The following is a 24,823-nucleotide window of genomic DNA, read 5'->3' on the forward strand; positions in this document are numbered from 1 at the left end:
TTTGTGTGTCCTGTAGATGAACAAATTTCCATTTTTAAAAATTTGATATATTAATCAATGCGTTAAGTAATTAGGAAACACATACTACATTTACATGAATTTTCCATAAATCCAGGTTACTTTTTGTTTGAACTAAAAGAACTTGCGACAGGTTTAGGATATCTTTGCTTAGATCAACCTATGAAAGTTTTTGCCGAGGTCTGGATAGTCCTTAGAGGACCATAAGACATGTCATAAGATACTCTAGTGTCTTATGATTTACAAAAAGAGCATGAAATGAAAGATTGTGTATTTGAAGTAACATACTTATAATGATTAATTTCATTTATTTTAATATGACCAAAATATAACTTTAAGCAAATTGTATATTCAAAGGCATTTTATATAAATGCATCTGTTTTAAAATTTGTTCAGTCAACAAAGAATGTAAAGGAATTGTCTAGTAATAATAAAAATAAAAATTAGAAGAAGAAGAATGATAATGATATCTTTATTTAGAGAGAGTAACTTATTTGAATTACACCAATTTTCAGTAAGGCTCTCTAAATACAATTAGAATTACATTAAAAATAAACAATAAATTTTCAATAATAATGATATATAATATACATTAAATAAAATTTGAAAATACAAAAAGCAATTATGATATGGCAATACAGTACAAATATCATGGTAATGTTAAAAGTACATTGATGTGTAGTTATGTTCAATTTCTGATACTGAATTTGATTTTTTAATTGAATTAGGAAGAGCATCCATACTTTTGGTCCAGTGTACGAGAAACAAGACTTATACAACTCTGTATTTGGTTTTGGAATAAAGAACTTATCTGAGGATGAAAATTTCGTATTGTATTTTTTATTTGCAGAAGCTGATAAAATGAGACTGGACATACATTCTGAAGCCTAGCCATGTGTTGCTGTATACATTTAAAAATATTTATAAGTACGTCACAGATATGAAATTTATATGATAATCATTTAAATGACATATACTTTGTAGTCTTGTCTCCAATTATGTTTAAAATGTTATGCTATAATTACATGTATATCGCGAAAAGGCGAAAACGCAAAAACGCAAAAACGCAAAAATGCGAAATCGCGAAATCGCGAAAACGCGAAATCATAAAGTAAAATTATTTCGCCTTTTCGCGTTTTCGACTTCACTATTTTCGTTTTCGCCCTATATAATATGAATACGAAGACGCGAAACGGCCTGAACCGGCCACCATATGTTACAATTAATTTTGGTGTATTGAACGATTCGATGGTCTACTTTTTCGGCAGTTATTTTGTAATACAGTACGTTAAAATATTGATATGTGTGTCGACAAAGCAGAATTTATACTTATATCCCATTGACTTTTTCTCGTACAAAAATGCTTGTAATACTTGCCACTGGTATTTAAAAATTCAATCGATTCATATTTTCTTCGATTTTTGATTTTTAACTAATGTCACATATAAATTAATGCACTTATGTGTTCTGTTAAAAGTGAGCAATACGAAAGATATATTTGATTCATTCGAGACTAGTAAGTCGTTAAGTACAGCTCTTTAAAAGAACCAGGCAGAGTGCCATACACCTGTGAATTATGAGGGTTTCTGATTTTATCTATAAATGGCCTAGAAGAAGCAGTAACTGAATTCTGTTAAAAAGAATGTGAGTGGAAAATACAAGTGGTTGCTATGGTAACGGACACTCTATTTTTTTGTTGTGAAGCATAGTAAAATCTTTCAAAAATCAGCTAAATCACTACAATTCAGAGCCTGATTATGAGTAGAATCCAGCATCTTTCGTTAATTTTCATATGTAACATTGATAAAACTTGGTTTAAGCTTCATTTTAGTTAACATTGCATGTAAACCAAATTTGTATTTTTTTGGAAGAATTTGGCCAAAAAATGCATATTTTCAACTTTTCTGAATTTGGGATTTTTGCGAAATTATCAAATTTTCTCTGCTGTTTTTCAGAAAAGAGCAACTGTGTACAGCATAGTAAGCACTGTAGTTATGAAGTTTGGATACTACTTTACCAAATTAAATAGATATATGCGTGACAATTTTCTTTAGTTTTATCACCATGGCAACCGATTTTTTCCTTGGAAACGGAGTTTTATTTGCATAATATGGCAGTGTTAGAGGTTAAATGTACCGAATTGATTCATAGCTGATAAACGAAAATACATATAAGCATAAGCTAACTCTAAATTAATATCGTTAAGATTTGCTGACTTCGATAGTTACCATGGAAATACATATAACTCATAGCAACATCTATTTTAAAATGTATCAATAGAAATGTATGTAACAAAATACATATATAGAGGGTGTTTATATTCAAATTGGAATATGACTTCATGCTTTGCTTTATTCACCGTCTTGTCTGTTCTTTTCAAAAGTTTCAACACATGTGACATATCATGTAACATTGGGGTTGGAACCGAAGGTTTGGGAAAAAAGGGGGGGTAGGTTTATTTTAAACAAAAATCATACATGTAGATTTCTGAAAAGATAACGCTTAGTCGGAGAGCCTGATTATGAATAAAATCAATATTTTTTTCAGATATTTCATATATTACATCGATATAACTTGGTTTTAGCTTCAGTGCTTAGTTAATATTGCAGTTCAACGCCGACTTTTAGATTTTTTGTAAAATATACTAACTAAAAAACATTAATTTTTCCAGAATCCTGAAGTTATCAGTATGTGAAATTATCAAACTTTCTCGTGTGTTTTTCCGAAAAATGAAAATATGTAAAGCATGGATAGCATTGTAGAAAAAAAGTTTGAATACTACCTGACCGAAATGGATAACACATTAAGTGGGCTCTCTTGAATTTTATCACCATGTTAACTTATTTTCCCCTTGGAAACAGAGTTATCATTTCTTGAATTCTGCAGTATAGGATATTCAATGTTCTCAATTGTTTCCAAAACTTTATGAACAAACATAGAAGCATAATATATAAACTCTAAACTACAATCATTAAGAATAATTACAACAGTTGCCATGGTTACCAATATCACCAATAACAGCCAATCATATGATATATAAAATAATTTTATGTAGAAAATTACATATTATTATGTTAATAATGTTCATTTTTATAATGGGAATATAACTGCATGCTTGGCTTTGTTTCACTCTCAGTACTGTCATGACTGTCTTTGCTCATTGACAAGACTCAACAGATTTAAATATACACAGTAGCATTTTGGGGGAAGAGTGACAGTTGGGTAGTTTTTGTTTGGATCTTTCAGAGATCCTTATAAGGAAAATTGAGAGGTTTAGCTATAAAACCAGGTTTAAAGGGGCACTAGCTGTCAAATTCATGTTCACCGATTTTAATCAAATTTCTAATATTTTATTTATAACAGTGTAAATCATTTCTCCAAACTATTAAAAGTCTAAAATAAAAAATAAACAAAGCACTGGTATGAAAAGACATAGCTTCGTTTCGTGTTTATTTTAGTGTAGCACATTCTACCTATTGTCAAGGTACATGCAATTTTTGAAAGTATTGCTTTGACAATATAATGTCCTTTACCACTGGTTAGAAATTAAGAAATTTTAGCAAAATATTAATGTTCAAAGCGCAATAAATCTACCAAATGTAATCCAAACAGCAAGATACTCAACTTGAAATCTCACTTATAAATATAAGCTTACAAACCAATAATGGAAACATTTGGTTTAAGCATTTCCTAACTGAAACTGAAGTGACAAGGACAGTCAGATGTCGGGTTTTTTATTTGATGTTCATATTAATAAATTACTTAAATATAAATATATTTAATTATTTTAATTCATATATATATATATATTACAGTTATTTAAATTACATTTCATAGATCAGACATACAAATGTTCAAAATCGTGTCTGTGTTCGAGCAACCATATGTTGTTGTTTTTTTTTTTTTTTTACATGATTTCTTGGCAAGTCTCTGAGGTAATGGCATGGTAAAGTCAAACAGAGTACTTGTCACTATTTTTGATTTTATTGAAGTCAAACTAGATTTGTCAATGTCTTTCATTCGTTTTTTGAAAAAGGCGATCTTTTTCATCAGATGTTTTTTGTAAGCTAGCATTGATACAACAATTGGTGGCACTTAAAATATCCAAGCAGCAGGCACAGTGCTCGTCTTAGTCTGCAAACTCCAGCTTATCTTGTTCGTGGAGCGTTTTCACAAGTTCTGGTATATTTTGTGGTTTCCAGTTAATCGCCTGTTTGGGCAAAGATTATCTTATTCGGTTGCTATGGTTCATTTCCAAAAATATTATCATATGAAGAAAAAGTTTTACCAATATATTTCAGGACAAAAATTAATTCCATAAGATAAAAAATATTTACTACGTGGAACCAAACTTATTTACTGCAAGCTGCATGTAAACAGACGTATTTGGACAGAGTTTATATCTTTTGCGTTTACTATGGTTAATTTTCTAAATTTATTATCACATGAAGAACACGTTTGAGCAATACATTTTTGGACAAAAACGAGTTCAATATGATAATAAATTTGTACTATGTACATGCAACCAATATAAATAAGAAGATGTGGTATGATATGGGACAAATCTTCACAAGAAACGGAATGACACAGAAATAAATAACCATAAGTCACCCTACGGCCTTCAACAGTGAATAAAGCACATACCACATAGTACCATATGAAGCCTTTGTAAACAGATATCAGACTAGTTGGAAACTAGTGGTTTTGATAAACACCAAGGACACGCCACATGCTTTTTTAAATTCAATCTTAGTTCGTACTAGATATAATTAAATTAAATATTTATTTTATTCATTTATTTATTTTATAAAAATTTATGATAAAAGAGATGATTTTTCATTTCCTATTGTTAATTATCCATTTTTAGATGGTGACGTTCCCTTGTCACCATCTTATGGTGTTTATATATCTCAACTTGTACGATTCGCTCGTGTATGTAACAATGTATTAGATTTTAGCGAGAGAAATTTATGTATTACTGAAAAATTATTACACCAGGGTTTTCGATATCACAAACTGGTCAAAACATTTACTAAATTTTATCACCGGTATAAGGAAATAATTCGTAAATATAACTCAACATGCAGACATCTTATACGTTCAGGTATTTCACATCCAAAATTTTATGGAAATATTCTTTATAAAGCACAAAAATGTCAGTATTCTCCTCAGAAACTAACAAAACCTTTAAATAGACTTATTAAAAGGGGATATAGTTACGATACTGTTGTCAGGTCATTAAAGATTGCATATTTTGGCCTTAACATTGATTCACTGATAGGGTCTTTGCATCGGAACTAAACACATTTATTTCTAAAAAAAACAGTTGTTGGCATGACACGGGTTATGTTCTTCTCATATATTTTATGATAGTATGATACTAAACCCCTAACGGGAGGGATTGTACCTGATATTCATATGATGAAGACATAATCTTTCAATCAGTTTAATTGAGGTCTGGAGCTGGCATGTCAGTTAACTGCTAGTAGTCTGTTGTTATTTATGTATTATTGTCATTTTATTTATTTTCTTTTGTTACATCTTTTGACATCAGACTCGGACTTCTCTTGAACTGAATTTTAATGTGCGTATTGTTATTCTTTTACTTTTCTACATTGGCTAGAGGTATAGGGGGAGGGTTGAGATCTCATAAACAAGTTTAACCCCGCCGCAATTTTGCGCCTGTCCCAAGTCAGGAGCCTCTGGCCTTTGTTAGTCTTGTATGATTTTAAATTTTAGTTTCTTGTGTATAATTCGGAGTTTAGTATGACGTCCATTATCACTGTACTATTATGCATATTTTAGGGGCCAGCTGAAGGACACCTACGGGTGCGGGAATTCTCGCTACATTGAAGACCCATGAGTTGCCTTCGGCTGTTGTTTGCTCTATGGTCGGGTGGTTGTCGCTTTGACATATTCACCATTTCCTTTCTCAATTTTATTTTTTACAGAGTTTGTCTTTAGTGCCGTGTGGAGACAGTAGAGTGCCTCCCCGTGCTTAAGGTTTATGCTCTTATATTATACTAGATTATGGAGTGTGTGTCCGAGCGAGAACTTCTCTATGTTCATTACTTTAGTAATATCTATCAAAAAGTAGTATTTTAATATTCAGCCCCATTCATCTATTTAGTCAGACGTCAGTCGCTACCTTGATATACCCTATCTTTTGTTAAATTTGTCGGGTAACTTATGACAATAAGCATTTGACGTCTTGAGCCGAACAGTTTTATCTTTTTTACACAATTTAATCTACTGTGTGATGGTTCATATTCTGGACGCCAGTCTTTGCTCCTTTGTAATAAATCTACATACCAAAAAACAAATATGAAGCTTAGAAATGGAAAAATATTAAATACTAAACTCGTTCAAAGGGTATCTACACGTCTCAATCTTCAGAATCGCTTATCTAAAAATACTACAATAGCTAACGTTTTTAACAATAAAAATCGTGGTTACCCTTCTATCGATAAGTGTCATGCCAAAAAATGACTTACGTGTCCCCGTCTTTCCACCAACAATACAGTAAGGTCCACATTTAATGGTCGCACATTTTCTCTAAATTTTGAAACTGATATTACTTGAAAAACAAACAGTATTATTTATTTACTCACATGAAACAAACCGGGATGCGGTATTCAGTACGTAGGTGAAACTGGGCGATATTTATCTAAACGCACGCAAGAACACCTGTATCGTTTTAAAAGACCCAATAAATTCAAAAGTATCATTTATCAACATCTTAAGAAGCACAGTCATCCTATTAAATATTTAACAGTTCAACCTTTAGAAGTAGTAAATAAGCAGCCTGGTGAATCTCATTCCAAGTTTGTACGATCACGAAAAATAAATGAATTAAATTGGATTAAAAAATTACAGACAGTCTACCCTCTCGGTCTTAATGATAATATCATGGGAATTGGCAATATATCAAGAACCGATTCTGTTAACATTTTGGATATAGTTTCTAAAACTGTTCGTAAAAATCGTTCTCATGGACGCAGAAAAAATCGCAATCAAAGAAAATTTCGGACCAACCATACAAATATTTCGGACCTAATTTCCATTTCAAAAAACAACGGCAGACATTATCTGTTAACCAAGCTTTGTTCTTTACCTATAAATAAATTAAATAAAATTTTAGAGGATTGCAACACAATTTCATATTACAGTCCTAAGTATGAAATTGTCCAAATTATAATGGCATATTGTTATTCTAAACTGTTTCCAAAAATTGATCGCCCTGAAGATCATAAAAAACATTTTATTAAAATAAAGTATGTCAATAAAGGTTTTGATTTTGTAAATATTGCCGGTATTTTTAACGACCATTCTGTTAAAGACCAAATTCCTGGATATTTTGATAATACTGAACTCCCTCTCATTTGTTATATTTACAAGAAATCCACCCGAAAATATGTGTTTAATTATAGCCAATTGTGTAAAGATGTAAATATCACTGAAAATACACCTATGTCGTGTAATTGCAGTAATTCAGAATACACCTATGGACCAATTTCCCATGTTATAACAGGAGACCTTAACATCGTTCGCGACCGAGAGTTAAAATCATTCCTCAGTAAAGGACCTAAATATCGTCCCCCGTCAACTATTAACTGGAATGAGTGTCGTAATATCATCAACGACTCACTCCGCGCCTACTGTTTGAAATGGGTAAAACGGGAAAAAGCTGACAAAAAATCTTTGGACTCTTTTTTTAATTCAGTAATGAAGAGAGTTGATATTCGAATACAACATTGTAAAGAACATTTTACCCTCAACAAAAACTATAAAAACCCTATTTCGCGTATCAAAAATAAACTAACAGAACTAGCCAAGGAATTTGTTTTTGTCCCGGCTGATAAAGCTGCGAATAATATCATTATTGTTTGACGTAAATTTTATATAGAAGTTCTGCAAAAGGAAATCACGAATTCACCAACATTCCAACTGACTTCATTTTCAGAAAACGACATCTGTAACAAACATAAACTTTTAGCTACTTCTTTACAAGCAGAACCAAACACAATGAAAGTCCCAACTATGTACTGGCTTCCGAAGCTGCACAAAAAACCTTACAAATATAGATTTATTTCATCTTCCAGCCATTGTTCAACTACTAAATTGTCTGTTTTACTTACTAGTACACTTGGTACAATAAAAAACCTGATAATAAATTGTTCAAATAAGGCCTTTGAAAATAGTGGAATTAATTACTTTTGGAGTGTCAAAAACTCGTTGGAAGTACTTGATAAATTGCATGCATATATTGGTGATTTTGAATCTGTTCAAAGTTTTGATTTTTCTACCCTATATACCACTTTGCCTCATATTCTTATTAAGAAAAAATTCACATCCCTAATTAACTGGGCATTTAAAAAGTCGGAATGCGAGTACATATGTTCAAACTCTTTTAGATCATTTTTTAGTAGCAATAAACAAAAGAACTATGTCAATTGGACATGCTTTGATACTATTTATGCACTTGAATTTTTACTTGATAACATTTTTGTTCGCTTTGGAGATTCCGTATATCGTCAAGTTATTGGAATTCCAATGGGGACTAACTGTGCACCACTTATTGCGGACCTGTTTTTGTATTGTTATGAGTTACAATTTATGACTAAAATTAGCAAAGACCCATCAAAACAACATTTGATACAAAAATTTAACAATACTTTTAGATATTTGGATGATATATTGGCTCTAAATAATGACGACTTCAGTATGTATACTAAAGAAATTTATCCTGTAGAACTTACTTTAAATAAAGCTAATGATAACAATGACCACTGCCCTTTCCTCGATCTTGATATCTATATCATAAACGGGAAGCTTAATACAAAAATTTATGATAAAAGAGATGATTTTTCATTTCCTATTGTTAATTATCCATTTTTAGATGGTGACGTTCCCTTGTCACCATCTTATGGTGTTTATATATCTCAACTTGTACGATTCGCTCGTGTATGTAACAATGTATTAGATTTTAGCGAGAGAAATTTATGTATTACTGAAAAATTATTACACCAGGGTTTTCGATATCACAAACTGGTCAAAACATTTACTAAATTTTATCACCGGTATAAGGAAATAATTCGTAAATATAACTCAACATGCAGACATCTTATACGTTCAGGTATTTCACATCCAAAATTTTATGGAAATATTCTTTATAAAGCACAAAAATGTCAGTATTCTCCTCAGAAACTAACAAAACCTTTAAATAGACTTATTAAAAGGGGATATAGTTACGATACTGTTGTCAGGTCATTAAAGATTGCATATTTTGGCCTTAACATTGATTCACTGATAGGGTCTTTGCATCGGAACTAAACACATTTATTTCTAAAAAAACAGTTGTTGGCATGACACGGGTTATGTTCTTCTCATATATTTTATGATAGTATGATACTAAACCCCTAACGGGAGGGATTGTACCTGATATTCATATGATGAAGACATAATCTTTCAATCAGTTTAATTGAGGTCTGGAGCTGGCATGTCAGTTAACTGCTAGTAGTCTGTTGTTATTTATGTATTATTGTCATTTTATTTATTTTCTTTTGTTACATCTTTTGACATCAGACTCGGACTTCTCTTGAACTGAATTTTAATGTGCGTATTGTTATTCTTTTACTTTTCTACATTGGCTAGAGGTATAGGGGGAGGGTTGAGATCTCATAAACATGTTTAACCCCGCCGCAATTTTGCGCCTGTCCCAAGTCAGGAGCCTCTGGCCTTTGTTAGTCTTGTATGATTTTAAATTTTAGTTTCTTGTGTATAATTCGGAGTTTAGTATGACGTCCATTATCACTGTACTATTATGCATATTTTAGGGGCCAGCTGAAGGACACCTACGGGTGCGGGAATTCTCGCTACATTGAAGACCCATTGGTTGCCTTCGGCTGTTGTTTGCTCTATGGTCGGGTGGTTGTCGCTTTGACATATTCACCATTTCCTTTCTCAATTTTATTAAAATTGGAAAAGCTATCTTAATGATTTTATAGTTTTTTTTCGGAATTTACTCATATTTTTAGTGAAACTACGCATCTGTCTGAATCAAAATAAAAACAAAACACTTATAAATATATGTCTTCGTGCCTCTTACATAAACATTTTAACACCCTAACTTATTAGTTGGCGTACATCAGAGTCGTGAACCTATGGTCAATGGCTTTGTCGGGAAATAAATAAAACAAAAGCAAAATTATTTGGCCTTTTTATCATTTTAAAAAAGAACAATTTACACGTTTAATTATAAATATTAAGCATTAATCTTTTCGAAACAATTATTGTTAATTACTTTAAATAAAAAGATCATGATTGTTTAATCAGTAACTGTTGTTATGTTATTTGGCACGTGTCAATCGGTTTATTGATTTTTTTCGGCATATCAAAGAAAAACAGGTACGTGTCTAAATAATGTTGAATATATTATTAGGTGTTTACCATTGTATGTAAATAGATATGTAAGAATGGTACGTTACTGGTTGAAGTTATTAGTATCTAATAATTGTATATTGAATAGTATTTGTGACGACATGTACGAATCTAGTTTTGATAAACCAAATGATAAACTCAATTGGAGTTGTAAAATAAGAGACATACTAAACAGGTATGGATTTAATGATATATGGTTAGCACAAAGTGTTGGAAATAGTCAATTATTTTTGCATGAATTTAAAAAAAAAAAGAATTGTTGATAATTATATAGCTGAAGGCTTGTCATTTTTTTTTTTTTAAATACTTCAAAATGTAATTTATATCAATATAAACATGATGGACATATTTGCAATTTTATTTGATTCGACCATTGAACAGTTTATACCAGTCATATGTAACTAAATATAGAATCAATTCACATTCACTTAATGTAGAAACTGGAAGATAATTTAATATTTTCAGAAATGAGCGTGTTTGTAATATGTGTAATAAGAAAGTAATCGAAGACGAATATCATTTTATATTAGAGTGTGATAAATATGTAAATGTCAGAAGTATATATATTAAGATATATTATTATAGAAACCCATCTACCTTCAAATTAGTTCAATTAATATCTGTAAGAAATATTAAAGAATTAAATAATCTGGGTAAATACCTGTATGAGGCAGAGAAAATTCGTAACACTTGATTTTTTGTTATGTACCTTTATTACCAATGTAAATTGTATGCCAAACTCCGCTATATATTAATGCTGTATATGTATATGTAAACTGTATAATTTGTGTATGTATTTAATCCTATGAGCTGTATATTTGTAAAGGAATAAAGAATTATTATTATTTATTTATGATTATTTTTCTATAAAATTTGAATTTTTTGCATTAAATATCTATCTCTACCATAATATGTAAAAATAATACATATAACAGCACTCATTCTAGTCCTTAGTGGCATTGTATACGTCTTTTGTACACTAAGGAGTCCTAAGCAGTGTTTAGACGTACCGTTTTATTTTTACGATTCTAGACCAAAATGCAATTTGAATTTTGAGATATTGAGAAAAATCCAGGAATACAAAGTTTTGAGGAACCATGCACCAAATTCAGCAGTCCTACATTATTAACTATGTCTCTCCATATAAAATTTCTATGTCATACATTGTTATTACAATAACCAATTGACCCTTTAATGAAATCAAGAGATATGAGTTGTAAATATAGAGACATATAATTGCTTGTTGATTATGGTTGAAAGAAGTCCATTTACAAGGCTGCAAAACAGATATTATAAGGCACATGATGGTTGTATCAAATCTGAACTTTTTTGTTCCCATGGTTATCAAAAGATGTCAAAATACAGATTTTTGCACCTTTTTAAATACCATTTTAGCCTTATATCAAAAAAAAATGTTCACAACCTCAACATCAAAATATAAACTTCAATTAATGCTTAATTATATGTTGAAATGAATTTTTTTTCTTGAAATTGTCATTATTATCAAATTGCTGCAACCAAAAAGTAGACATTTTCCAATTTTCATGTCTGATTTCAGCATAAATCCCTAAAAAAAATGGCTGCATGTTTCCATAGCAACCGTTCAACAAAATTAAAAGAATAACCTAGCAAACTTTTTTTCAATTTTAGCTGCCTATTATATAAAAGAATAAAGCAGTTCTGAGACATACATGAATCACCTCCTGTCTGGATCTCATAAATAGCTGTACTTTAAAATACTTGTCATATATTGTTGCCTTTTCGTTAATTATTCAAACTACTGACCTAACCAAAATTCTGTGTTTAAATCACCAAATCCTGTTACATACTCTCTCCATCCGCGGAAAAAATCTACTTTTCCATCTTGTCTGTGCTGAAAAACCTAAGTTATGAAATGTTAAAACTAATTATATGAAAAAAATGTATTTGTGTGAAACATAAAATGTTTTCCCAGGTAGTATGACAATTGCTATATGGTTATAATGGGAGATACTTATAAGTCCAATATGTCACATATACACTAACACATTAACAGAGATAAATTACAATAAGACAGTTATCTAGGCGATTATCGTATAATAAAAAAAATGACCATTGAAAAACTCGAAACAATTTGATCAATGGCTAGGAGTTGATTAACGAAATATTTAGTATACTTTGGGTTATCTAGCTTACTTTGATCTGAGCGTCATTGATGATTCTTTTGTAGACGAAACGCGCGTCTGGCGTATTAAATTATAATCCTGTGTAAGAATTATATTTGTTTATATTCTTATTTTTAATATTTGATAGAAGATACATTTATATATAAGCACTAATAGTGTATAGATCGTCACTTGGCTGTCACTTTTTAATCTATAGGTAAGCTTTTTGTAAAAGCTATTTTTTCTTTGTAATAATTGACGTTTACGGCGCTAAATATATTTGCTGTATTTGCCGTCCGTCTTTATGACGTTATGTTTTCCTATGAATGTTATTTCAATTTGTTTACGGCAGTTTATTATTTGGATTTTATTTGGACACACAAGATGTTTTTTATAAGAGAGCATAATCGGTAAGAATATATTTAATCCGACTTTATCATTCATTTCTTTAGCAAGAATTGTAACAATGTTCCGTAAATGAAATATAATTCATAATCGGTAAGAATATATTTAATCCGACTTTATCATTCATTTCTTTAGCAAGAATTGTAACAATGTTCCGTAAATGAAGTATATTGATTTAATCATTTGTGCAAACTTTGTACTTTTATCAGGAAACATGTTTCTTTATATTTTTATGATTGAGAAGTAATTAATGCGCTGTATATTATTTTTATGGATAACGGAATTTAGTTTCACTGTTATTTATGATTTATAATTTATGTATTTGCAGAGAATCGAATCGTATACAACGAAATTAAAGAACTGATTTGATACGCATACTTGACTTTGTTTTTTGATTTACTGTGTGGTCCAAACAATTCTCGATTCACTATAAAGAAAAGATGGATAGAGAGGAGCATTCGGACGGCGATGGTCATATTTATGAATATGAAACAGTTAGAAGACAACGTACAACTAATTTGTCACAGTTGACGAAACTGTATAATGAACTTGAGAAGAAAATGATTTCCCGAGATAACAAGGAAACTGTGAAAAATTTGTATGTCAAACTTTGTGACCGTTTTGAAGAATTTAAAACAGCTCATATGAACTGTTTAGATTTATGCCCCGATGTTCATGTAGTGGAGACTTTGGAGATGAACTTTGATAGCTGTCAGAAAAACCTGAAGGAGTTCCGGGAAAGATTTTCAGAATGGATCAACGGATCAATGGAAAATATTGCCGATGACGAGGTTGGCAGCCGAATAAGTTCGTCGAGTTCTTCTTCATCAAAGGCAAAATTGAGGACGGCAAGGGCTAATCGATTGAAAGCCGAACACAAACTAAAGAAAACTGAAGAAAAACTCAAGTTAGAGCGTGAAAAAAGGGAGTTAGAAATAAAAGAACAATTATTAGAAAAACGTAGTGAACTTGAAGAAGCAAAATTGGAGGAACAAATGTGGCAAGAAGCGTACAACGAAGACAATGACATTATAAACACAAATCAAAATAAAGGCATCATTGCAGAAAGAGCCGTTTCTTCACGTAGAAATAATATTTTGATAAATGATAACATTGATATTCAAGAGGTTTCAGAGACGAAAGCAACGAAGACCGATTCAGACGAAAAGTGCGAGTTCACAGCCGGAAGTTCAAAGTCCAACATCAGCAGTATTGACTCAGCGTTCCAGCGACTGGCGTCTACTCTTCAAGAAGGATTTAATTTACCAAAACCTGAACTGTTGACATTTGATGGTAAACCAATTAATTATACAAAATTCATTAAGAATTTTGAAACTAATGTAGAAAATAGAGTAGGTGACGATCAAATGAGGTTAAGCTACTTAATTCAATATTGCAAAGGTGAAGCAAAGTCTTCTATTGAAGACTGCGTATTGTTAGAACCAACTGATGGTTATAAGAGAGCTAGGTCAATATTATATTCCCGTTATGGTAGATCACATATAATTGCTAGGTCATACATTGAAAAATTGGTATATGAAACACAGATAAATGCACAAGATCTAGATTCTTTGTCACAACTATCCCTTGATATGCAAAAGTGTGAAATTACATTATCACAGTTAGGTTTTATTTCTGACATCGATAATTCAGACAACTTGAGAAAAATTGTAAAGAGGTTACCAATGCACTTACGAGTAAAATGGGTAGATATTGCACACTCTATAACAGAGTCAGGTAGAGAACCACGTTTTACAGATCTTACAAAATTTATTGATCAGAAATCTCGCATAGCTGCGTCTATGTATGGGCTTGATCTTACTAAAGAAAAGGCTGATATTAAAGGTTCAAGTGGCATGAGAAATAAGCCGCATGATTATGTCAGAGAAAAAGTCTCGACATATGCCACAAATAATTTACATACAAGTGAAAATGTCAAACATGAGCAAAAGTGTATTTGTTGTAATGGTACATGTAGGTATATAGAATTTTGTAGTAAGTTCAAGTCAATGAACTTAGCAGATAGACTGAAATTTGTCAGTAGAAATAGATTGTGTTATAATTGTTTAAAGGGTAAACATTTTGCAAATAGTTGTAGGAAACCAAAATCATGTACTGTTAGTGATTGTAATGTAAAACACAATTTATTATTACACAGTTGGGTAAAACCAGAGTCTGATAATACAGCTTCTCCTTCTGTTAACTGTGCTGCCACTGATAGTTCTCTTATCAGAAATTGTCTGGGGATTATTCCTGTCCTTGTAAGGGGTGGGGACGGTAACTCTTGTCAAACGTATGCCTTATTAGACGATGGTGCGGATAAAACTTTGTGTGATGAGCGGCTATTGAAAAAACTAAATCTCGCCACCAGACCAGTCACATTTCATATGTCTACAGTAAGCTCGTCCGGTAGTACGATTCACGGCCAAGAATTCGATTTACAGGTAAGACCTATCGATGGCGATGAAGACGTATCGTTACAAAAAGTTTGGTCAGTGAAAAAGCTTCCGATATCCACCCGCTCAGCAGCTGAAAACGTCGACATTAGAAAACTAGCATATTTAGCTGATATTGATATTCCGAAAATTGACGCCAATGATGTAATGTTGCTGATTGGCACTGACTCACCTGAAGCTCATATACCGTTGGAAGTAAGATCCGGTACAGGTAAACAACCCTATGCAATTCGATCACGCCTCGGTTGGGCAATTCGCGGACCTATTAGAAATACCTCTTCATCTAATGTTATAAACGTACATTTTGAAGAGTCAAGAGATGTTCTGTTACAGAGACAACTGGAACGTATGTGGACAACTGATTTTAACGATAACAAGAGCGATGACAAAAATTTGATGTCTGTAGAAGACAAACAAGCTTTGGACATTATGGAATCGTCCATTACTTACGAGGATGGACATTACAAACTAGGACTGCCTTGGCGGGATAAAAACACTTCGTTAACAAATAATATAGCTATGGCACAAGCCCGTTTACAGCAGCTGAAACGTAAGTTGGAACGTGACGACACATTACATAAGATGTACACGACCACTGTAAATGAATATATAGAAAAGGGTTATGCAAAAGAAGTGTCAAACATCGACTCCGAATCAAAACGAATGTGGTACTTACCTCATCATCCTGTCACGAATGTAAACAAACCAGGAAAAGTACGGGTAGTTTTTGACTGCGCAGCTAAATATCAAGGAATATCACTCAACAGTAAACTTTTACAAGGACCTGATCTCATGAACAGTTTAGTTGGTGTTTTAATTAGGTTCAGACAGGGGCAGATAGCCTTAGCAGCCGACATCGAAGCTATGTTCCATCAAGTTCGTGTGCAAGAGGAGGACTGTGATGTCTTGCGTTTTCTATGGTGGCCTAACGGTGACTTAAACCAAAAACCCAGAAGTTATTGCATGCAAGTACATTTGTTTGGAGCTACATCGTCACCCAGTTGTGCAGGATATGCATTAAAACGGACAGCAAGAGATAATTCCCATCTTTTTGATCTGGAAGTATCTACTACAGTAGAGAAAAATTTTTATGTTGACGATTGTCTGAAGTCTGTGTCATCCGAGCAGGAAGCTATTAAACTTGCTATTGACTTACAGTCACTTATGAAAATGGGTGGCTTCCGACTAACAAAATGGCTCAGTAATAGTAGAGATGTATTAAAAGCTATACCGGAGTCTGAACTTTCTCCTGCTGTAGTAAATCTTAGCCCTGGAGATGTGCTGCCGAACGATAAGGCCCTGGGTGTAATCTGGGATGTTAATGAAGATAAAATCAGATTTAAAGTAAAGTTAACAGATAAACCGTTAACTAGACGTGGTATATTGTCCATTGTAAGTTCAATATTTGATCCTCTCGGACTTGTGTCACCAGTTACACTGCGAGCAAAAGCAATTGTACAGAACTTATGCCGATTGAAGCTTGGATGGGATGAACAGATTCCACAACATTACTGTGACGAATGGAAAAATTGGTTAACGAGTCTACCCTGTATTGAAAGTTTGTCTGTGAATCGCTGTTTTCGACCAAAAGAATTTCAACACATTAAGAACGCTCAATTGCACCTTTTCAGTGATGGATCAGAACTTGGTTATGGAGCGTGTGCCTATCTGAGACTAGTTGATGGAAATGACAAAATTACTTGCTCTTTAATCATAGGAAAGGCACGACTAGCACCAATTAAACAGATGTCAATACCAAGACTTGAATTATCAGGAGCTGTCACTGCATGCCGCTTATACCAAATCCTGAATGATGAACTTGAAATAAAGGTTGATAACGTTACCTTCTGGACAGACTCGACTATAGTGTTGGGCTACATTAGAAATACTTCACGGCGATTCAAAACCTTTGTAGCTAATAGATTAAGCATAATGCACAATACAACTAGTCTAGACCAATGGCGTCACGTAGATTCCCCTTCGAATCCCGCGGACATAGCATCAAGAGGAATAGACGCTTGTGATAGTAAGAAACTAAATATATGGTTAAATGGTCCGAACTTTCTCTTGGAAGATTCAAAATACTGGCCACAAGACTTACGCAATGAGCTACAAGAGGTAACAGAAAATGACACCGAACTTAAGAAGGAGGTGGCGATCCATGCTATGACAAACAACACCACTGATTATCTAATGAACTATTTCTCCGACTGGACAAAACTACTACGAGCAACAGCGTGGTTGATTAGGTTCAAGTTTTATTGCAGACAACGATACCTTAATCATCAAGTTCAGTGCAGAACTGGTGATCTCACTTTGTCAGAACTGAAAATTGCTAGCAATGTAATATTATACAATTATGGCCCGTTGAAGAGGTGAATATCCAAAATTGTCAACACGAGAAGGTTATTTCATTGAGGGCGCAGCCCGAAGTGAAATAACTTTTAAGGGTTGACAATTTTGGATATTCATCGACTCTAAGGGGCCACAATTGCTTTATTATACCGAACTAACATTGGAAAGGCCTTTCGAACACTTCTTTAGACTTTACACAACAGTCAACACAAACACACAAGCTGAAAATACCTTTACGGCTTTGTGTTCTAGAATTTCTCGAATGTACAACAAAGGTAGAATCTTTTTGTAAAATATTGATGGCCCTGAAAAGGACCGTTTATAAGAGACACGGCTGCTGGCACTCTTTTCATGACCACTGCCTTATTTCCATTTCTCTCGGTGGGCTTCCAGTGTAACGTGCACGCTGCCATTTTGTTTATTTACGTCTGTGACGTCATTTTCATGGGAGGTAACTCAAGTACAAATCAACAAACTGAAAAGGTTATTCACCGGTGAATAATAGGGTTATTCACCGCTGTGCAAATTTTTAGGGTTATTCGTCCTTCCTTGCAATTGAATGAAAAACAACTGAATTATTCCATGTCACGTGATACCGTTTCACCCAATAGAATTGTTTAAAATATATGTAAGGTATAATAATAGTTAATGTACAATCAACTTACTTCAAAGACGAAATAATCAAATTGAAGAAGGATACGCCCGTGAAAAAAGACAGCCGTATCGCTTCTCTTAATCCTGTACTCGATAATGAGCTTATCCGAGCAAAAGGACGCTTAAGTACCTCAAACCATGATGAATACCCCATAATCCTACCAGATAATCATCATGTCACTTCGTTAATTGTTCGTTTCTATCACGAAAATCAGGGTCACGTAGGAAGACAACAGGTGCTTGCAGCCACACGTATGAAATACTGGATTTTAAAAGGACCTAGTCTTGTTAAGAAAGTAATCGGATGCTGTATTCCATGTAAACGTCAACATCGTCCACTTTGCGTACAACAGATGGCACCTCTTCTTGATGAACAGATAATTGCTGACAAACCCCCGTTTACATTTGTCGGAATCGACTATTTTGGACCCCTTTTGGTAAAGTTAGGTCGTTCACATGTAAAAAGATATGGTTGCCTATTTACATGTCTCACAACAAGAGCAGTTCATCTAGAAGTGGCCCACACCTTAACCATGGAGTCGTTTTTATCCGCTTTTCAACGCTTCATAAGCCGACGAGGTGTACCAACAAAGATGTACAGCGACAATGGAACTAACCTTGTAAGCGGAGACAGTGAACTACGTAAATCAATTAAAGAATGGAACCAATCAAAAATTGGAAGACACATGTTACAACAGGAGATTGAATGGCATTTTAATCCACCTTTAGCAAGTCACATGGGTGGTTCATGGGAGCGTTTAATTCGGTCCACTCGTACAATTTTGAAAGCGTTAGTAAAGGAACAGCTTTTAAATGATGAACAGCTTTTAACGTTGATGGCTGAGGTTGAAAAAATTTTGAATGACAGACCTATTACGCCAGTGAGCGATGATCCCAACGACCCATCTGTACTTACACCGAATATGTTACTATTAATGAAGTCAAATTCCTGTATTCCTAGTGGTATATTCAAAAAGACAGATATTTATGCTAGACGATGGTGGAAACAGGTCCAATATCTCGCAAACGTGTTCTGGAGAAGATGGATTCGCGAGTATCTTCCAATATTGCAGATGCGCCCAAAATGGCAAAGACCGAACACTGATATACGAAAAGGCGATATCGTACTTGTAGCTGAGGTTAATGTGCAAAGAGGACAATGGCCGTTGGGCAGAGTTACCGAGGTTAAAGTGGGTCGGGATGGGCATGTACGTAGCTGTGTTGTCAAAACTCACAAATCAGAATTAGTAAGACCAATAACAAAACTATTTTTACTAGAAGGTTCAGATTTATAGATTGTATATATATTTTTGTTTGTGTGTGTTGATATTTTTTTTTTATGAAATTATAGAATTTCATGGTGAGGAGTGTAAGAATTATATTTGTTTATATTCTTATTTTTAATATTTGATAGAAGATACATTTATATATAAGCACTAATAGTGTATAGATCGTCACTTGGCTGTCACTTTTTAATCTATAGGTAAGCTTTTTGTAAAAGCTATTTTTTCTTTGTAATAATTGACGTTTACGGCGCTAAATATATTTGCTGTATTTGCCGTCCGTCTTTATGACGTTATGTTTTCCTATGAATGTTATTTCAATTTGTTTACAGCAGTTTATTATTTGGATTTTATTTGGACACACAAGATGTTTTTTATAAGAGAGCATAATCGGTAAGAATATATTTAATCCGACTTTATCATTCATTTCTTTAGCAAGAATTGTAACAATGTTCCGTAAATGAAATATAATTCATAATCGGTAAGAATATATTTAATCCGACTTTATCATTCATTTCTTTAGCAAGAATTGTAACAATGTTCCGTAAATGAAGTATATTGATTTAATCATTTGTGCAAACTTTGTACTTTTATCAGGAAACATGTTTCTTTATATTTTTATGATTGAGAAGTAATTAATGCGCTGTATATTATTTTTATGGATAACGGAATTTAGTTTCACTGTTATTTATGATTTATAATTTATGTATTTGCAGAGAATCGTATCGTATACAACGAAATTAAAGAACTGATTTGATACGCATACTTGACTTTGATAACTTTTTTCTAGCATAATGCGAAAAAAACCATCATACGCCTCAATTTGCCACCAAAATTTGACATATATATAATAATATCAACCCCATAGACGACACTAGAAAACTAAAAAATGAATGACATATTTATTTTCAAAATTTGACTTGTAACATGTGTAAACAAGCAAAATTCACATATCAATTATTAGTGTTTAAAGCAGTTAGATAATTTATTTGCTCGAAGTTTAAGCTTGTAGTTTCTTCAATCTTGTGTCATGCAACACAACGGGTGCCACATGAGCAGCGGGAGCTGCTTACCATTCTAAAGCATCTGAGATCACCCCCAGTTTTTGGTAGGATCGTGTTGCTAAGTATTTACGTCTATTTTGTGTTTTTGTACTATCTGTTTTCTTTTTTAGACATGTCGACGTATAAGTTTAAATGTCACTCTAGTATCTGTCGCCTTTCTTTGATGAATTGTTTTAGATTTTTTTTTTTTTTTTTTTAGCAATGTTAAATTCGTTCTAGGTAGAAGGTGGACTTTCCCCAAATAAAAATCACAGTAGGTGAAAGAAAGCAATTTGGAAAAACTTTCAAAAAATGTAAGAAAAAGTATGGGTAACTAGGGTTTTTTTAAGCAACAGTTTGTGCAAAACTTCCATCACGCATGGAAAAAACAATTGTGTGTGATTAGGAGAAAACTACGCTAAAGAACTTTGAGATAAAAAAAAGAAAAAATAGCTCTGATTATATGCTTTCAGATAAGAGACAAAAAACTTGGATCACCGGACTAGTTTTCTTGCTACATGATAAAATAGGTAAATTCACAAATCATTTTGCTATAAAAGTTATTCTATCTGAGTTATCTCCTACTGTACATGAGTTATCTTCCCTTATGTGGCAAAGTTTTTTTACAAATATAATCAAACATAAATATTCTGATTTTAATACATCCGTAAATATGATAAAACACACAATTAACATACATTACTTTAGTAACATGGAAAGTCTTACACATAAATTACATACTACTCTCCAAATTTGCACATTTCATAAAATATCGATTGTTATGGTCTGTTTTTTTTCAAATTCCAAGATGCGACTTATATATTTCTTTATTATTATGAGGCTGACTTCATACAGGAACTTCTTAGGAAGAAAGATAAGAAGTTAGCAATATCCTTTAACTCTACTTTCCGCTATATAGATGACGTTCTTTCACTAAACAATTCAAAATTTGGTGACTATGTGGAACGCATCTATCCTATCGAATTGGAGATAAAGGATACTACAGATACAGTTAAGTCGGCTTCATATCTTGACTTACATCTAGAAATTGACAATGAGGGTCGGTTGAAAACAAAACTTTACGACAAAAGAGATGATTTCAGCTTTCCAATTGTGAACTTTCCATTTCTAAGTAGCAACATTCCAGCAGCACCTGCATACGGGGTATATATCTCCCAATTGATACGATATTCCCGTGCTTGCGTTTCCTATCATGATTTTCTTGATAGAGGGTTACTGCTCACAAGGAAGCTATTAAACCAAGAGTTCCAAATGGTGAAGTTGAAATCATCCCTTCGTAAATTTTACGGACGCCATCACGAGTTGGTTGATCGTTATGGAATAACCGTTTCACAAATGATATCGGATATGTTCCTTACGTCGTAACTACAATCCCCTTCCCTTTCATGAATGTGACCACCGAATTAGACTATTTACCGAATTTGTAATCACATAAGCAACACGACGGGTGCCACATGTGGAGCAGGATCTGCTTACCCTTCCGGAGCACCTGAGATCACCCCTAGTTTTTGGTGGGGTTCGTGTTGTTTATTCTTTAGTTTTCTATGTTGTGTCATGTGTACTATTGTTTTTCTGTTTGTCTTTTTCATTTTTAGTCATGGCGTTGTCAGTTTATATTAGATTTATGAGTTTGACTGTCCCTTTGGTATCTTTCGTCCCTCTTTTATATACATTCAAACTGATTACTAAAGAATCGACACATACAACCCGGGTTTCCTACATGTACGTTGATATTTTACATGATAGAAACGCAAATTTGGAAGTTTGATAAATAAAACATATAGGCGCACTAAACCTAAAATCGATCTAAGCAGAAACGATACGCAACCCTTCACATAATAAGCTCGCTGGTATGAATTCTGTTTGATAAAAAGAAATCTACACCATAGAATTTGAAGATAAAAGTTATCAAAGGTACCAGGATTATAACTTAGTACGCCAGACGCGCGTTTCGCCTACATAAGACTCATGAGTGACGCTCATATCAAAATATTTATAAAGCCAAACAAGTACAAAGCTGAAGAGCATTGAGGATCCAAAATTCCAAAAAGTTGTGTCAAATAAGGCTAAGGTAATCTATGCCTGGGATAAGAAAATCCTTAGTTTTTCGAAAAATTCAAAGTTTTATAAACAGGAAATTTATAAAAATGACCACGTTATTGATATTCATGTCAACACTGAATTGTTGACTACTGGGCGGGTGATACCCTCGTGGACGAAACGTCCACCAGCAGTGGCATCGACCCAGTGGTGTAAATAGTTATCAAAGGTACCAGGATTATAATTTAGTACGCCAGACGCGCGTTTCTTCTACATAAGAATCATCAGTGACGTTCATATCAAAATATTTATAAAGCCAAACAAGTACAAAGTTGAAGAGCATTGATGATCCAAAATACCAAAAAGTTGTGCCAAATACGGCTAAGGTAATCTATGCCTGGGATAAGAAAATCCTTAGTTTTTCGAAAAATTCAAAGTTTTATAAACAGGAAATTTATAATGATGACCACATTATTGATATTTATGTCAACACTATAAAATGTGAGAAGATAGCTCTTAGAATTCTACATGTGTCGACTTCTACATGCTTTCAGATAATAAAAAGAAACAATGGAGTCACCCAACTTGTTTTCTCGCTACATATCAAAAGAGGTATATTCACAACACTTTCTATTATAAAATTACTTTATCTGATTGACTCTCCTACTTACTAACTTATTTTCCCTTATTTGGGTCAAATGAAAAAATGAATTGAACGAAAATATTGTGTTTTGTAGAAAATAAATCCGAAAATACGATAAAACGTATATTTGTTGGTAATAAAATTATACGTCTTAAACATGAAATACACATAACACTAAACATTTGCACATTTCAATAAAGATCCAGACCAATTGATATCTGCTACTTCAAAATCTATGATGGAGGCAGACACCCGAGCCTTAAGCGTGATATATATTTCGCGCTTAAACATAACAGCCAATTAGAAAAATTCTTAAACGTCTTACCGTCCATCCTCCCCCATCCGTCGTCATATCACAGTACACGTTAAATCCAGCTTTACCATCCGGTGAAATTTTGTACACTCCACTTCTGATCTTTTTTCTATCTAAGTCGGAGCAGTCCCGAGGAGTAAGCGCTGAAATTCGAGAAGAATCGAGAAGAATCAAAATGAAAGTTTTAAAGTAGTTCAGTATAGATATAAATTATACAAACACAATTGCTGACCACAAAAAATGCTGAATTGTATTTCAACACGAAACGTACATATTGATTTCATCCATAAATCTATAAAAAAGGAGTGCATAGACATATATTATTTTATATTGCCGATAGTCTTCATTACTCTATGTCTCCATTTTTTTTAATTTCAGAGTTCTGATTGTCCCACTTAAAAAAATCTGATTGTCCCACATTATTATATTAGTTGTGTTGTCTCTCTAACTTTTGTTATTTTTTATACAGGTAAAATAAAAGTTGGAAAAAAATGATTTTTTGCAATGAGGGATTTATAAAATCTATCTGTAAATAAAATTAATAGTAAATCCAGCATATATTAACTGATGAATGATTTGATGGTTAAATAGGTAAAAAGGAAAAAAGGGAAACAATATGTATACACCATACATGTCATAAATAAAAATCATGTTTTGGGTCCATGAAAATGTGTCAGTTAAAGCAGGATGTTGGAATATTCAGGTGTCAGATTATGCAGGTTACACTGTAATCATGTTTTTTGTAACTTACTCGTAAGGTGTTCGCAAACATGTTATTCTTCCAAAATTACATAAAAAGCCTATACAATCACAAAATTACGTACCGATTACCTTAGATAGTGTATGTTTTCAGGTTTTGATTTTGATTGTGATAACAAAAATAATTCAAAATATACCTCATTCATGTTATTTTTTCAAGAGTAATAATTGGTTTATGATTTCTTTTAGATATAAAAAATTGATTCGAAATTTATTGAAACCTAACAAAATGTCTTAGAAGGGATTTTA

At 32.8% G+C, this 24,823-nt stretch overlaps 1 protein-coding gene across 2 annotated transcripts in view; it reads right to left on the reverse strand.

Moving 5' to 3' along the window:
* Positions 1-24,823, reverse strand: part of LOC139516304 (microfibril-associated glycoprotein 4-like) — a 67,412-nt gene that overhangs the window by 5,901 nt on the left and 36,688 nt on the right. Inside the window, exons 2-3 of one of the 2 annotated variants that reach the window (XM_071306340.1) lie at positions 23,828-23,958; positions 12,244-12,340 (exon numbers count right to left, since the gene is read on the reverse strand). In XM_071306340.1, coding sequence (XP_071162441.1) covers positions 12,244-12,340; positions 23,828-23,958 — 228 coding nt within the window. The remainder of the gene's footprint in view (positions 1-12,243; positions 12,341-23,827; positions 23,959-24,823) is intronic. The other variant, XM_071306341.1, reaches the window with a different exon arrangement.

Source organism: Mytilus edulis, chromosome 3, assembly GCF_963676685.1.
Source record: "Mytilus edulis chromosome 3, xbMytEdul2.2, whole genome shotgun sequence".
NCBI lineage: Eukaryota > Metazoa > Mollusca > Bivalvia > Mytilida > Mytilidae > Mytilus > Mytilus edulis.